Here is a 15,263-nt window from a genome sequence, read left to right on the forward strand (position 1 = left end):
GCCACTTTGGAGGTGAACCAAAGGAAAAAGGAAAACCTTTCTCTCTGTCTCTCTCTCTCACTGTCTAACTCTGCCTGTCAAAAAAAAAAGTATGAATTTATTTTAGTGCCATAAGTTTTTCATAATACATGAAAATTCAGAACAAAACTACACATAGACTTCAAAAACTTGTGCACCAAAGTAAACTCATACTACTAATTCCAATTTTCCACGAACTTTCTGAAGTATCCTTGTACTTTTTTTTGTCTGCAATTGACTTTTCTATCTTCTACCCATCCCTTATTTATGCTTCATTATGTTTCTCAAAGTTAGGGCCTCAAACTGTGGGAACTTGAAACACTTGAGCCCAATTCATACCTACTTATTCAGAAACGAAAGAATTCTAATCATAGCCTTCCTTTACTTCCAGTTCTCTAGCCCGGAAAGGGCTCTTGTTGTTCTGCCTGCTATGCTAGCTGGGAACAAAATCCCAATATTGCCAACATTAACCATAACACCACAAAAGCAGTTAGATCTAATTTCAATAAAACAAAGGAACATGTAGCTATTTATTATCTTACCACCATTTCCTAGTGGCTGTAATATATCTCCTGTCAGGCAACACCATCCAACTGGAAAAAGATCCCGAGAGTCATATTTGCACCAGTAATCAAATGCTCCACTCCAGCCATCAAATGTGATGTGAACTTCATCTCCTCTAACACCCCCGATTGTAGCAGGACAGATGAGAAATGGGTTCTTTTTGTCAACAGCCTCGAGCTTCATCCCCACTTTAAAATTATTAAGGGGTGGCTTTGGGGGTTCCTGTCAAAACATTAAAAAAATTTCATGTTAAGATATATTAAGAATCACTTGTTCAAGTGTATTGTATTACAACCTTTAGCAGTAAAGAACTTCATATTTCTCAATTACTACAGGAAGAAAAGAATTCTGCTTTCCAATATCTCATTTTTATTCTGCAACAGAGTCAAGAACTTAGAAAGAAACAAAAACAGCCTGCTTCATTTATTTATTCAATAAAATATATATTATCTACTGTGTACCAGGAATTTAAGATTCATTGGTAAACAAAAATACCAAAGATCCTTGCTCTGGTGGTGATGGTAATGGTGACTGGAGACAGGAAAGAGCAATCAAGAAATTTCAGGGGGCAGGCATTGTGGTGTAGGGGTTAAAGCCATCACCTACAATACCAGCATCACATATGGCCACTGGTTCCAGTGCCAGCCACTCCACTTCTGATCCAGCTCCCTGCTAATGGCATGGGAAAGCAGCGGAAGACGGCCCAAGTTCCTGGGTCCCTGCCACCCCTGTGGGAGACCCAGAAGAAGATCCTGGCTCCTGGCTTCAGACCAGCCCAACTCTGGCTGTTGCAGCCATCTGGGGAGTGAACCAGCAGATGGAAGATCTCTCTCTCTCTCTCTCTCTCTCTCTCTCCATCTCTCATTCTGTAACTCTGACTTTAAATGAATGAATAAATTTTAAAAAGAAAGAAATTTCAGAAGAGTCAGACAAATCTAATAAATATGTAAATTATAGGGTTGTTGAAAGGTGGTAAGTCTAAAGAAAAAGAACAGCATCACACAATATCCTAAAAGAACCTCAAAGTATAATAGGCAGACATAAGAATATGTAAGTCATATATAGTCTTGAGGCCTTCATGATATACAATCCAGAAACAAATATTAAAAAAGTATTCCCTAGTTACAAAAAGTTGAAGCATATAAATGCTAACAGGATTTTTACAAAGCCCAAATGCTATGTTCAAAGCAGTATTTTTTTAAAGATTTATTTATTTAAAAGAGTTACACAGAGAGGAGAGGCAGAGAGAGAGAGAGAGAGAGAGAGGTCTTCCATCCGATGGTTCACTCCCCAGATGGCCACAAAGGCCAGAGCTGTGCTGATCCGAAGCCAGGAGCCAGGAGCTTCTTCCGGGTCTCCCACATGGGTCAGGGGCCCAAGGACTTGGGCCATCTTCCACTGCTTTCCCAGGCCATAGCAGAGTGTTGGATTGAAAGTGGAGCAGCCGGGTCTTGAACCCGCACCCATATGGGATGCTGGCGCTTCAGGCCAGGGCATTAACCCACTGCGCCACAGCGCCGGCCCCCAAAGCAGTATCTTTTCTTTTAATCTGCTTTCCATGCTAGCACATGACACCATCACAACAACATTGTCACTCAAGCCAGAAGTCTGGAAATAGTCCTAAAGCAGTGATTCTCAGCTGGACTGAACATATGATTCACCTGGGATCACATCACCTCAGAGAGTCTGAATTATTCTAGAGTGGGACCCAGTTTTCAGCCTCTTTTAATTCTCCAGGTGAATCTAATGTGTATCTAAAGTTGAGAACCACTATCCTAGATTCATTTCTTTCATTCAGCCACAAGTCAGTAAAAAACCACAACCTGCCAATTCGATTCCATGCCTTATCTCTGGGATAACATTAAAAATTAACTTTCAGAAGTACCCATTTGGTGCAATGGTTAAGACACTGTTTGGGGGACTGGCGCTGTGGCGCAGCAGGTTAACGCCCTGGCCTGAAGCGCCAGCATCCCATATGAACGCTGCTTCAAGACCTGGCTGCTCCTCTTCCGATCCAGCTCTCTGTTATGGCCTGGGAAAGCAGTAGAAGATGGCCCAAGTCCTTGGGCCCCTGCACCCATGTGGGAGACCCAGAAGAAGCTCCTGGCTCCTGGCTTCAGACCAGTGCAGTTCCGGCTGTTGCAGCCATCTGGGGAGTGAACCATCGGATGGAAGACCTCTCTCTCTTTCTCCTCTCTCTGTGTAACTCTGACTTTCAACAAAAAAAAAAAAAAAAAAAAAAAAGACACTGCTTGGGATGCCCAGAATGCCTGGATTCAAGTCCTTGCTCTGCTCCTGATTCCAGCTTCCTGCTAATGCACACCCTGGAAGATAGCAGGTGATGGCTCAAGTAGTTGGGTCACTGCCATCCATACAGAAGACCTGGATTGAGTTCCTGGCTCCTGGTTTGGGGCTGCCTCCCACCCATCCTGGCTGTTGCAGGCATCTGGGGAGCGAACCAGCAGATGGGATCTCTCTATTTCTGCATCTCTGCCTTACAATTAAGTAAAAAAGTTAACCTTCAATTTTCAGTATATGCCAGGCATTCTTTTAAATGTTTACATATATTCATTCAATTCGTACAAAAACCTTATGAAGTCAGTACAACTATTAACCACATTTTCAAGATGAAAAAACTGACACACTGGCCGGCGCCGTGGCTCACTCGGCTAATCCTCCGCCTGCGGCACCGGCACTCTGGGTTCTAGTCCTGTTTGGGGTGCCGGGTACTAGTCCTGGTTGCTCGTCTTCCAGTACAGCTCTCTGTTGTGGCCCGGGAGGGCAGCGGAGGATGGCCCAAGTGCTTGGGTCCCTGCACCCACATGGGAGACTGGGAGGAAGTACCCGGCTCCTGGCTTCAGATCAGCGCAGTGCCGGCCGTAGTGGCCTTTAGGGGAGTGAACCAACGGAAGCAAGACCTTTCTCTCTGTCTCTCTCTGTCTATAACTCTGTCTCTCTCACTGTCTAACTCTGCCTGTCAAAAAATTTTAAAAAAAAAATTGACACACTGCCTAAAAATACACAAGTATCAGAGCTGGATTTTAAACCCAGCAGGCTGTCTCAGAGCCACCTCCTTGGAACAGTCTATTGCATCACCACTTGCCTGGCCAACTCCTACTTATTTACTTCAAAGCCCAGCTCTTAATGCTTTCCTTAAATATGTCCCTGACTAATCCCTGTCCACTTCTACAATGATCTCAAAGCCACTCTTAACTTCAACTGTGAGACCAGTGGTGAATAATCACTCCTGCGACCAAGAGATTCTTGAAAGTAGGAACTATATCTTATCCATATTTTCGTGTCCAGTACAGTACCCAATAGCAGGCAATTTTTTGTATCCTAATTTTTAAAAATTTGTATTTATTTTCATTTATTTGAGAGAAACAAAGAGACAGAGAGATAGAGATCTTCCATCTGCTAGTTCACTCCCCAAATGCCCATAATAGCCAGGACTGGGTTAGGCGAAAATCAGGAACCAGGAACTCAATCCAGGTCTCCCACATGGATGGCAGAGACCCATGTACTTGAGCCAACACCTGCTGCATCCCAGGACACATTAATAGGAAGCTAGAGTCAGAAGCGGAGCCAGGACTTGCTTGACCTTTGATATGGGACACAGGCATCTCAAGTGGCATCTCTTGTGCCAAATATCTGCCCTGCCAGCTTTCTGTTTTGTTTTTAATGAGAAAATCAAGAAATCAATTCAGAAGAGTAAATAAGTTGTCCACTAACTTTTACTAAGACAATTTTAAAAACATGACTGGGGGCAGGTTTGTGATTAAGACACCTCTCTGAGCACCCACATTCCATATCAGAAGGCCTAGGTTTGAGTTCCAGCTCTGCTTCGGATTCCAACTTCCTACTACTGGTACACACTGGGAGGCAGCAGGTGACGACTCAAGCACTATTGGAGAAAAGTCCCAGAAGCTTATTTCATGTAGTACCATACATCTTTACTCTTCATCTTTAGCTGAGCCCTCCAAACTAACGTCATGTGTCCTTAGGCCATTCTCTCCCCCAAGCTTGAATTGAATCATTAAAAAGTAAGTTAGAGGCCAGCATTGTGGCCCAGTGGGTTAACCTGCCACTTGCAATGTCAGTATCCCATATGATCACCAGTCTGAGTCCTGGCCACTCCTCTTCTGACCCAGCTCTCTGCTAATGTACCTGGGAAGGGAGCAGGGGATGGCTCATGTGCTTGGGCCCCTGCCACTCATGTAGCAGACCTGACTGGAGTTCCAGGCTCCTGGTTTCAGCCTGGCCCAATCATGGCCATTGCAGCCATTTAGAAAGTGAACCAGAGAATGGAAGATCTCTTTCCCTCTCTTTGTGTCTCCTTCTTTCTGTAATTCTGCCTTTCAAATAAGTAAATATATCTTTTAAAAAGAAAAAATATAGCAGTTAGCCAGGGAACACCAGCACGAGTCAAAGCATAACTCTAAATAGGAACATGGTATTCAAAGACTATTACAAGCAATTTAGAACATAAAATCCAAAATAGGTTATGGCAGCCCTAAACTAGATCATATGAGATCTAATAAGCCATATTAATAAACATACAGAAACTTCCAAAGAATTTCAAGTGGAGGGAATGAGGTGCTAAGGTTTCTGTGTCAGATACAATATTTCTAGTGGTTGTGTGGAAGGATGAAGATGAGAACAGTTAAAGGGCTAGTCTAAAAATCTAGGCAAGGGAAAAGCCTGCATGAGGGGCAGTGGTGGTAAGGTTAGAAAAAGGAGACAAAACAAAGGAATAATTAGCAAGATAAGTGATCATCCTAATTAATTCGCTATCCAGAGTCCAAGGGTCAAGGAGGAATAAGAATGGAAGCGGATGGAAGGTCTCTCTCTAGCTCTGCCTTTCAAATAAAATAAATAAATCTTTAAAAAAAAAAAGTAAAAACCAATACTTGTTTGCATATGTACAGAAAAAGGTCTAGAAGAACAAATAAAACTTCAACTTGGAGAGCAGAGTGAAATGAAGAAATGGACAGCACAAAAGAGATGCATTTTTCATTCTAGTTAAGAGAATGGCTTGATTTCCTCCTCCCCTACACACAAACATGAATTACTTTTATAATCTAAAAAATTTAACACATAATCACACATATAATATATGACATATGATTAGTTGATAAACCAAACTGCTAAGTAAAATAATCTAATGGCTTTTCTAAAGCCACAGCTCAAGCTAATAGATACTTCATAAATAAAGACTGCTGCTAAATATTTCTTTTTATATAAGCCATTTTGACATCTGGTTTACATACTGGACAAAGGGCTTGCATTCGCCTGCATCCCTTGTTGCTAGGGCAAGTCCACTTTCTGAATTCATGCCACTCAAAGTTAGATTCACATAATTTTTCTTTGTAATGCAGGAGTCATATTAATTGACGTTTAAAAGTTTTATGTCTTTAATATTCTTCAAAAGGCTTAAAATTATAATCAATTTTTACCAGCCTAGTATGAACAGTTGTAATAAAATACTTGTAAATTACTGAAAAAGCAATCAGGAGAGAGAATAAGAGAAATATTTTGATTCATAATTTAACTAAAATTTGGCTTTTGTTCATGGTTACTTAATATATACTCTTTTCAAAATTCTCTAGAACAAACTAGTTTTGGAATTTTTCCTTTTTACATGAAAAGTATTTCATTATAACATATTCTTTCTGATGACTGTTTTTAACACTCTTTACTTATGAAAATAAATCTCTAAGTAACTTTCAAGTGGTTTTTTTGGCCCATCATCACTTTCTCCAATATCAAACAAATGACTAACACAGCAAAGTGAGGAGTAACTTCACTTCTGAAGGTAAATAAAAAATAGCAATGAACATTTAGTTCCAGTAGAGTATCCCTTTCATATCTAAAATCAAGAAAGAGGGTATTAATTCAATTCAGTCAGTGGGTGATTACAATTGAGATTTTTCTATGATTTGCTGTTATGGGCTAAATTGTGTCATTCCCCAAATCCCTATGTTAAAGTCCTAACTTTCAGCGCCCCAAGAATGTTACTGTGTTTGGAAATAAGATATTTAAGGTAATTAAGTTAAAATGAGACCATTATGGTAGGCCCTAACCCAGTATGACTCATGTCACTTTTTTTTCAAAGATTTATTTATTTATTTGAAAGTCAGAGTTACAGAGAGAGAGGAAAGGCAGAGAGAAAGAGAAAGAGGAGAGGCAGTGAGAGAGAGAGAGAGGTCTTCCATCCACTGGTTCACTCCCCAATTGTCCACAATGGCCTGAGCTGCACTGATCTGAAGCCAGGAGCCAGGAGCCAGGAGCCTCCTCCAGATCTCCCACACAGGTACAGGGGCCCAAGGGTTTGGACCATCCTCCACTGCCTTCCCAGGCCATAGCAGAGAGCTGGATGGGAAGTGGAGCAGCAGGGCCTCAAACAGGCACCCATATGGGATGCCAGCACTTCAGGCCAGAGCGTTAACCCACTGCACCACAGCGCCAGCCTGATATCCTTATAAGAAAAAATTAGAACATAAACAGACCATGTGAAAATATAGAGCCAAAGACAGAAGCCACAGAAGAAACCAACCCTGTTGACACCTTGATCTCAGATTTCTAACCCCCAGAAATGGGAAAAATAAATTTCTATTGCATAAGCTTCTAGGCTGAATCATGTCCCCCTAAAATCCATATGTTGAAGTACAACCCCCAAAATGAGTACATTTAGAGATAGGGCCTTTTAGGAAATAATAAAGGTTAAGTGAGGGCATTAGAATGGGGTCCCTAATAAAATAGGATTAATGTCCTTATAAGATGAGAGACACCAGGGATGTGCATATATTTAAGCATTTCCATTAAAACAACACAATCACGACACAGTTTTTAAAGCTGTCTGTAACATATTTCTTACCTTTTTGAAGAATGCTGCAGGTGCCATTTCAGATCCACTTAGGGTTCGTAACAGGAACATAGGCCAAGATGATGCATTCATCTGGAATCCTATTTTTATAAATAAGAGATCAAGGAAAAGCGTCTCTGTAACACTATAGCAAGTTAGTATAAAAAAAAGGTTCATTCACCATTCTCCTTCAAATAATGACATTCCTATCTAAGATCTCAGGATAAGGGCAAGAGGAGCAGATACACATCCTCTCATTGCTACTGTTTCCACTGTACTGTCTGGCAACAATACTACAATGAAGACAGAGAACTTGCCATCCAGGGCTCATCAGCAAACATAAATATGTTGGAAATAGGCCTTCATACTATAAATGATCCAAGACAGAGCCCAGGAGAACGTCCATTCCACCACCACCAAGCACCAGCAAAGACTGCAAAAGACTTCTAGCTACTTTTTCTTCAGAACCCCTGGCTTCCTTCCTTAGAAAGACAGTTCTCCAAGAAACTCAGCGAATATACAGAGCCATTTCACTGTATGTAAATTTTACTTCAAAAAAATTAAATACTTATTCTAGTTAATAATATACATGCCAAAGTACTTAAGAGAAATGTACATCAATAACTTACTCTGAAATACATTTAAAATAAGATGGATGAATCAATAAACAGACAAATAGATGGATAGATAAGTAATAAAGTACACACAGTAAAATAATAATGGCAAAATTCAAGAAGTGGGAATATGGGTGTTCACTTTAAATTTTTTTCACCTTTTCTGTATGTTTGACAATTTTCATAATATGTTAAGAAAAAATCTCTCATTTTAACAATTTTTATACATACTAAACATGATCTTCTAGAATTTATCTCAAATGCTGTTTAAATAGACTCAACAGGTGCTTTCCTAGACATCTTGTAGCATTTGGCACATGCAGCAGGAAGCAGGGACTGCTAATTTTACTATTTTGTGGGGACAATTGTTTCACACAACACCTGCCTGCTTCAATGCCAGAATTGGAAAAAATTTGGCATGTACTCCTGATAGATACACACATTAGGATAGGGAGGCACGTGAATCACTGGCAACAAGTCCATCAACAGCACAAAACATGCAAAAAAAAAAAAGTGAGATTAAAAAGCCATCCTCTGGGCCAGCACTGTGGCGTAGTGGGCTAAGCCTCTGCCTGCGGCAGCAGAACCCCAAATGGGTACCAGTTCATGTCTCCGCTGCTCCTCTTCCCATCCAGCTCTCTGATGATGGCCTATGAAAGCAGTGGAAGACGGCCCAAGTTCTTGAGCTTCTGTACCCATGTGGGAGCCGTGGAGGAAGCTCCTGGCTTCAGATTGGTCCAGCTCCGGCTGTTGTGGCCATTTGGGGAGTGAACCAGTGGATGGAAGACCTCTCTCTCTGTCTCTCTCAGTCTCTCCCTCTCTCTCTCTCTCTCTGCAACTCTGTCTCTCAAATAAATAAATCTTAAAGAAGGAAGAAGAAGAATGAAAGAAGGAAGAAGAAAGAAAAAGAAGAAGAAGAAATGACCATAAATCTGGCTAGGTATTTGAAATGCTGTCAATTACAACAACTACCATTTCCTTTAAATAAAATCCCAAAACATATTATCATATTGCAAATGGAGAACTAAAATCCAAACAGGCAGGTATTAAGCCCCAGGTTTGCAATTATTTCTTGACAAAACTCTGTATGATTTAAGAAATATTATAAACAAAAAATGTGGATGATAAGAAGAAAGAAGACAAAAAGCAAAAAACACACATGCCCTACACCATTTTCTTGGAATACAGCTGTGATTTTTATAAAAATTTTTTGAACTAGGACAGTCATAATTTAAAATGAGAATAAGATAGATATTGCAAAAAGAGTAGTTACTGTTAATGTCTTAATTTTTTTATTTTCAGGGAATTTTTCACTAATGGGGACCAAAAAAATCTGTTCTCATATTTGACAATAAAGAATTTTCATTCTGAGCATTGTAAAGCAGAATCAAATAAAAACCAATATTCTTCAGTTAGTCAGAACTTGGAATGGTTAACAAATAAACAAAATCATTTCTTTTCTACAGAGTATCATGGTACACTTAAATTTTAAAAAGAAAATTTTTGCACAAAGTTAGAGTTGTATCATTTTACCTTTTAAAAATTTGGCCAAAATTGAGGACTATATACTTTGTACCTTAAAACATTTGCTGAAAGTTCCATCCTCTCCTCCTCTTCAAAGACCTAAAGGCACTGATTCCTACCTCTCTGCCTAATTTCTTCACACTGTATGTGTAACAAAATTCCAAGTTTGAAACTGGAGCCTAAACATGGAACCATACCCTTCCTCTATTCTCACTCCCATGGATGAATAATGGCTTAGCAGACATTATGCAGAGGGGGCGAAACTTGTATCAAATGCTACAAACTTCTTCCCCAAAAGGGTTTCTGAATCTCCATGTGTAATCTAATACATCTGTTTTTAATATTTTGAATGTGAGGACACAGAATGAGGCTTGCTTTAGCATGGGGAACTCTCAGCACACAAAAAGTTAAATGTAGACTTAAGTGACACTCTATGACATATGGTACTGAGTTCATTGCTCATCTTACATTCTGCACAGTAATCACCTGACCACCTACATGTAAGAATGTCTAAGAGATTTTCAAAAGGAAACTGCACATACTTCCAAACATAATATCATATTAGTAAAAACATCATTTTAAAAATTGTTTATCCATACCTAGTGGAGGTTGAAGTAAATCTCCTTCCTTCTCACATGTCCCAACAGGTTGTATGTCACAGGAATCGACAAGCCTCCAAAAGTCGTTTCTATTGTCACTACCGTCGAGGCGTAAACGTAATCTCGCCCCAGTAATTCCAATAACCGTAGCAATACATACGGAAGTAACATTGCGAGGATCACGAGCTTCCAATTTCATACCAACTTTGAAGTCATTAGCCGGTGGAATTTTAGACTATACATATATATGTGTATATATATAAAAACAAAGTTTTAATAACATACATCAATTATAAGGAAGAAGGTCAGTATTGTTACCAGAATACCTAAGGAACATTTTAAGTAACAGTCACAGCAGAAAGTAAGGTCAGAGCTACAAAAGGTCAAGGAAAAGATCTCCAAATTCTTTCCTTGACTTAACAGGAAGCATTAAAACACTGCCCATCACTCATCTGCCCAATTTCAGGTAGCCTCTAAAAGGCACCAAGTGGCTTTCTAAAATAAAAATCTGATTCAGCCATTCCCCGAGAAATAAATCATCCCCCCTGAAATAAGCCAACCAGCAGCTTGTCCCTGCTTATGATAAAGTCCAACTCCTCAACACAGTTTAAATGACCTCCCACCTTAAACCTCACTCCTACACTACTGCCTCTACCCACTGTGTGCTCTAACTACCCCCATATGTCATCCCTCAATCCCCAAGATTCTTTCACACCATGTGTGAAGCCTTAGCTTCTGATACTCTCTTGGCCTGGAATAAATTTTTCCTCATTCCAACCATCTCAAATAACACCTCTTCTGTGCACCCTCCCAGTACTGAGTTAGTACAAGTCTAATAATTATTTATTTACATGGCTGTCTTTCCCTTCAGATGGACAATCATAAGGCCTTAGTACACTTGATACAGACTAAATTCTCAATAAATGAAGAGACCATCTGGCTCCTAAGTGCTACTACCATAATTCCACTTTGTCCTCACACTAACCAGAATCTGACAATCACACAGACATCTTTCAACAGTTAATAGGTTGCATCAATACATATAACATCTGTGGGACCGGCACTGTGGTGTACCAGGTAAAGCTGCCGCCTGCAGTGCCAGCATCCCATGTGGGCACCAGTTCAACTACTTCCCATCCAGCTCTCTGGTATGGCTTGGGAAAGCAGCAGAAGATAGCCCAAGTCCTTGAGCCTCTGCACCAGCATAGGAGATCTCGAAGAAGCTCTTGGCTCCTGGCTTCAGAACTGGGGAGTGAAACAGTGGATGGAAGACTCTCTCTCTCTCTCACTCTCTCTCTCTCTCTCTCTCTCTGCAACTCCGCCTTTCAAATAATTAAACAAATCTTTAAAAAAATACATATAACATCTGGGGCTGGCATTGTGGCACAGCAAGTAAAGACACTGCCTGCAACACCAGCATCCCATATGGGCACCAGCTCATGTCCCCGCTGCTCCATTTTCAGTCCAGCTCCCTGCTAATGGTCAGGGGAAAGAAGCAAAAGATGGCCCATGGGTTTGGACCTCTGCCACCCATGTGGAAAACCCAGATGAAGCTCCTGGCTCCTGGCTTCAGTGTGGCTCAACCCTGGCTGTTGCAGCCACTTGGGGAGTGAGCCAACAGATAGATGATCTCTCTCTCTCTCTCTCTCTCTTTCTCTCTCCCTCTCTCCCTCTCTTTCTATAACCCTGACTTTCAACATAAATAATCTTTAAATATATACAGAGATAGATATAGATATGTATGTATACACACACACACACACACACACACAAAACATCTACGGAATTCTGGCATACCTGTCTGAAGTAATCTGAAGGAGCACTTAAAGATCCTGTCGCCTTCAAGTACTGGTCCCAGTGGAAATCATCTGAACAAAATGCATGTATAAAACACAGATTTTTTTTTTTAGTATATACTATTGCATACTAACTTTTAGCAATAAAATACTCACATCCCATTTTGAAGTGCATGGATTTGAATCCCAGTTCCACTCCCAATTCTAGCTTCCTAATGCACATCCTGGGATATAGCAGGTGATGACTTAAATGCGTGGGGCCCTGCCACTCATGTGGAAAACTTGGACTGAATTCCCAGCTCCTGGCTTCAGCCTAGCCCAGGCCTGACTGTTGCAGGCATTTGGGGAGTGACCAGAGGATGGGAGATCTCTTTCTCCCTGTGTCTCTATACCTTTCAAATAAACCAAATTTAAAAAAAAATAAAAATTGCTAAAAGGCAGATTCAAACATTGTGATCTACATTTGATTACTGTCAGGGGAATTAAAAAGAAGACCTGATAATAATGGCTCAGATATAATTACAACCCAGATCCTCTCAACGTAATAAGAACTACAGAACAATGATTCTAAAAATATGGATGCTAGAAACAACTAAAGGAATTTTTATAGAGTAACAGCATAGTCTACTCATCTATCTCTAACATAAATTTATAATTTAAGAAACATGGTTTTGCCATCTCATTCCATTAATGTGAAGATGTTTCTTTGTTTTTGATGGAAAGCTAAAGGTATTTAAGTGTGTGGTCTAACAGAGTTTTACCCCTGTAATGTTTTATGGAAAGAAAAAAATCTGAGAATCAAAGCAGCTTTTTAATGGACTACTAGATCTCCACCCTGAGTGTCAAGAAGACAGCAGCAGAACGAAACAATAAACCACTCAATAGTGCAATCATTAGCACAATTTTTTTAAATGATCCACATTCTCTATAAATTCTTCATGTCTTTTCTCATTTAGTCTTCATGATATGATTCTAGAACAGAAGGTCAGAAAGCAGTGTGCTTTGTCTGACTTGAACACTTCAATTCACTGCACCAGACTGTCAAGACACTGAAATACTTGACACTAATACTGAAAGTACTGTTAAGTTTGTTATCAATTATAATGTTTTTTCTATATTCTTGTTAAGTTTCCTCACTACCAAAATATTGGATTTGACAATTCCCTTTCCTGGGGAAATCTACACTCCCAGCCTCTACACACAGCAAGCCCCCTTATCTTTAGTCCCTCCTTACCCACAGTCTTACCTTCCATGGTTTCATTTACCTGTGGTAAACCCAGCTTGAAAATATTAAAGGGAAAATTCCAGAAATAAACAACTTTTAAGTTTTAAGTTGTACTTCCTTCTGAGTAATGTGATGATATCTCATGCCGTCCTGCTCTATTCTTACTCAAGACAGGAGTCATCCCTTTGTCCACACTGTATACACTACCTGTTAGTCACTTAGCCACACTGGTTATCAGGTCAACTGTCACCGTATTACAGTGCTTCACCAGTCAAGTGATTCTTATTTTACTTAATAATGGCCCCAAAGCTCAAGAGTAGTGATGTTGGCAATTCGAATATACTACAAAAAAGCCATGTTAGCATGCTTCCTTTAAGTGAAAAGGTAAAAGTTCTCAAAGAAAAAAAAATCCTATGCCAAGGTCAGTAAGATCTACGTAAGTAATTGTTAATCTCTCACTGTGTTTAATTTATAAATTAAACTTTATTCTTGGCATGTTATATATAGAACAAAAAATACTACATATGGAATGTGATACTATACGTGGTTTAAGGCAGCCACATGGGGGTCTTGGAATGTATTCTCTTGCAGATAAGGGAAGAATTACTATAGTCCTCAAAGGATCAAAGGATTCAGTTACACACACACACACACACACACACACAAAATGCTGATAAATGTTTAGCGACTAGCTTTGTGGAAAATACAAACAAAAAGTCTGACTACTACTATTTGTGGATTTATGTAAATACTACTTTCATGGCTGACTATAAGGTGCCAAGGTGAAGCCAGGAACCACAAAGTTGGGAAGAGATATGCACAACAGGCTCTCCCAAGCCAGTGTGAGCTGACTCCAGTGTAGCATCATTGTATATGTGTATATACATTTATTATAATTATGTATGAACATTACATATAGTATTACACATGTCATATATAACATACTGTAACATGATTTTATTAAACTTAATTAATCTAAGAGATTTGTTCATTTCAAAAAACATTGAGTGGCATGCCTTTGGTGTAATAATTAAGACACTGCACCATAACACCAGGCCCAGAAATATAATGGTGGTTACCAGAGGGAGAAAAGCAGGGAGGGAAAGATGGGGAGAAGTTCACTGACAGGTACTAGGCTAGACAGGAACAAGAAGTTCCGGGGTTCTGTTGTACAGATTGAGGATGGATGTTAATTCACTGTGTATTTATTGAAAAAACTAGAAGAGAGAATTTTTGGCTGTTTTCACTGTAAAGAATTGTTAAATGCTTGAAAGGATAAATATATTTACCCTGATTGGCCATGACACAATGTGTACATGGACATGACGAAATGTATACAAGTAATGAAACATCACATAGTACCCCATAAATATGTGCAATTTTTATATATCTGTTAAATCTTTACAATAAAATATCTCTAAACCATACCATTTTGCACAGAAGATGTGCTTGAATGAGGAATATCCTCTTGATTCTCCTTCTTCACATCCATTGAATCTAAAAATAGAAAACAATACAGACAAGCCATAGAATCAGTTTGAAACAGCCCTTTGAACACTATAAGCAGAAACTATTTTTTTTAACAGAAATCAGTTTTACTTTTATGATTAATATCCTCATTTTACACACAGGACTTACCACTTGCTAATATACTAGGTACCTTATAATTTGCTTGTTTATTCTGTATCATACTCTACTCAAGTGAAAGCTCCAAAAAGGTAGAGGTTTATTTACTATGTCCATCTTGTTCACTATTGTATCTTCAGAGCCTAGAACAGGACCTGCCCTGTAGAATACCCTCAAGTATTTGTTAAATAATACATCAATAAACCAAAATAATCTGATCTTTACAATGTTTAAATTACCACCTCCTAGAAATGTGGGGCCGGCACCGTGGCTCACTTGGTTAATCCTCCGCCTGCGCACCAGCATCCCATATGGGCACCAGGTTCTAGTTCCAGCTGCTCCTCTTCCAGTCCAGCTTTCTGCTGTGGCCCTGGAGGGCAGTGGAGGATGGCCCAAGTGCTTGGGCCCTGCACCCGCATGGGAGACCAGGAG

At 39.8% G+C, this 15,263-nt stretch overlaps 1 protein-coding gene across 12 annotated transcripts in view; it reads right to left on the reverse strand.

The window, feature by feature from the left end:
* SCML2 (Scm polycomb group protein like 2) overlaps positions 1 to 15,263 on the reverse strand; it is an 80,649-nt gene that overhangs the window by 48,854 nt on the left and 16,532 nt on the right. For all 12 annotated transcript variants that reach the window (XM_070066800.1, XM_070066802.1, XM_070066796.1 and 9 more), the window contains 5 exons: positions 14,634 to 14,702; positions 11,982 to 12,052; positions 10,185 to 10,419; positions 7,460 to 7,548; positions 561 to 804 (listed from right to left, as the gene is read on the reverse strand). In XM_070066800.1, coding sequence (XP_069922901.1) covers positions 561 to 804; positions 7,460 to 7,548; positions 10,185 to 10,419; positions 11,982 to 12,052; positions 14,634 to 14,702 — 708 coding nt within the window. The remainder of the gene's footprint in view (positions 1 to 560; positions 805 to 7,459; positions 7,549 to 10,184; positions 10,420 to 11,981; positions 12,053 to 14,633; positions 14,703 to 15,263) is intronic.

The sequence above is a fragment of the Oryctolagus cuniculus genome, chromosome X (assembly GCF_964237555.1).
Source record: "Oryctolagus cuniculus chromosome X, mOryCun1.1, whole genome shotgun sequence".
In the NCBI taxonomy this organism is placed as follows: Eukaryota; Metazoa; Chordata; class Mammalia; order Lagomorpha; family Leporidae; genus Oryctolagus; species Oryctolagus cuniculus.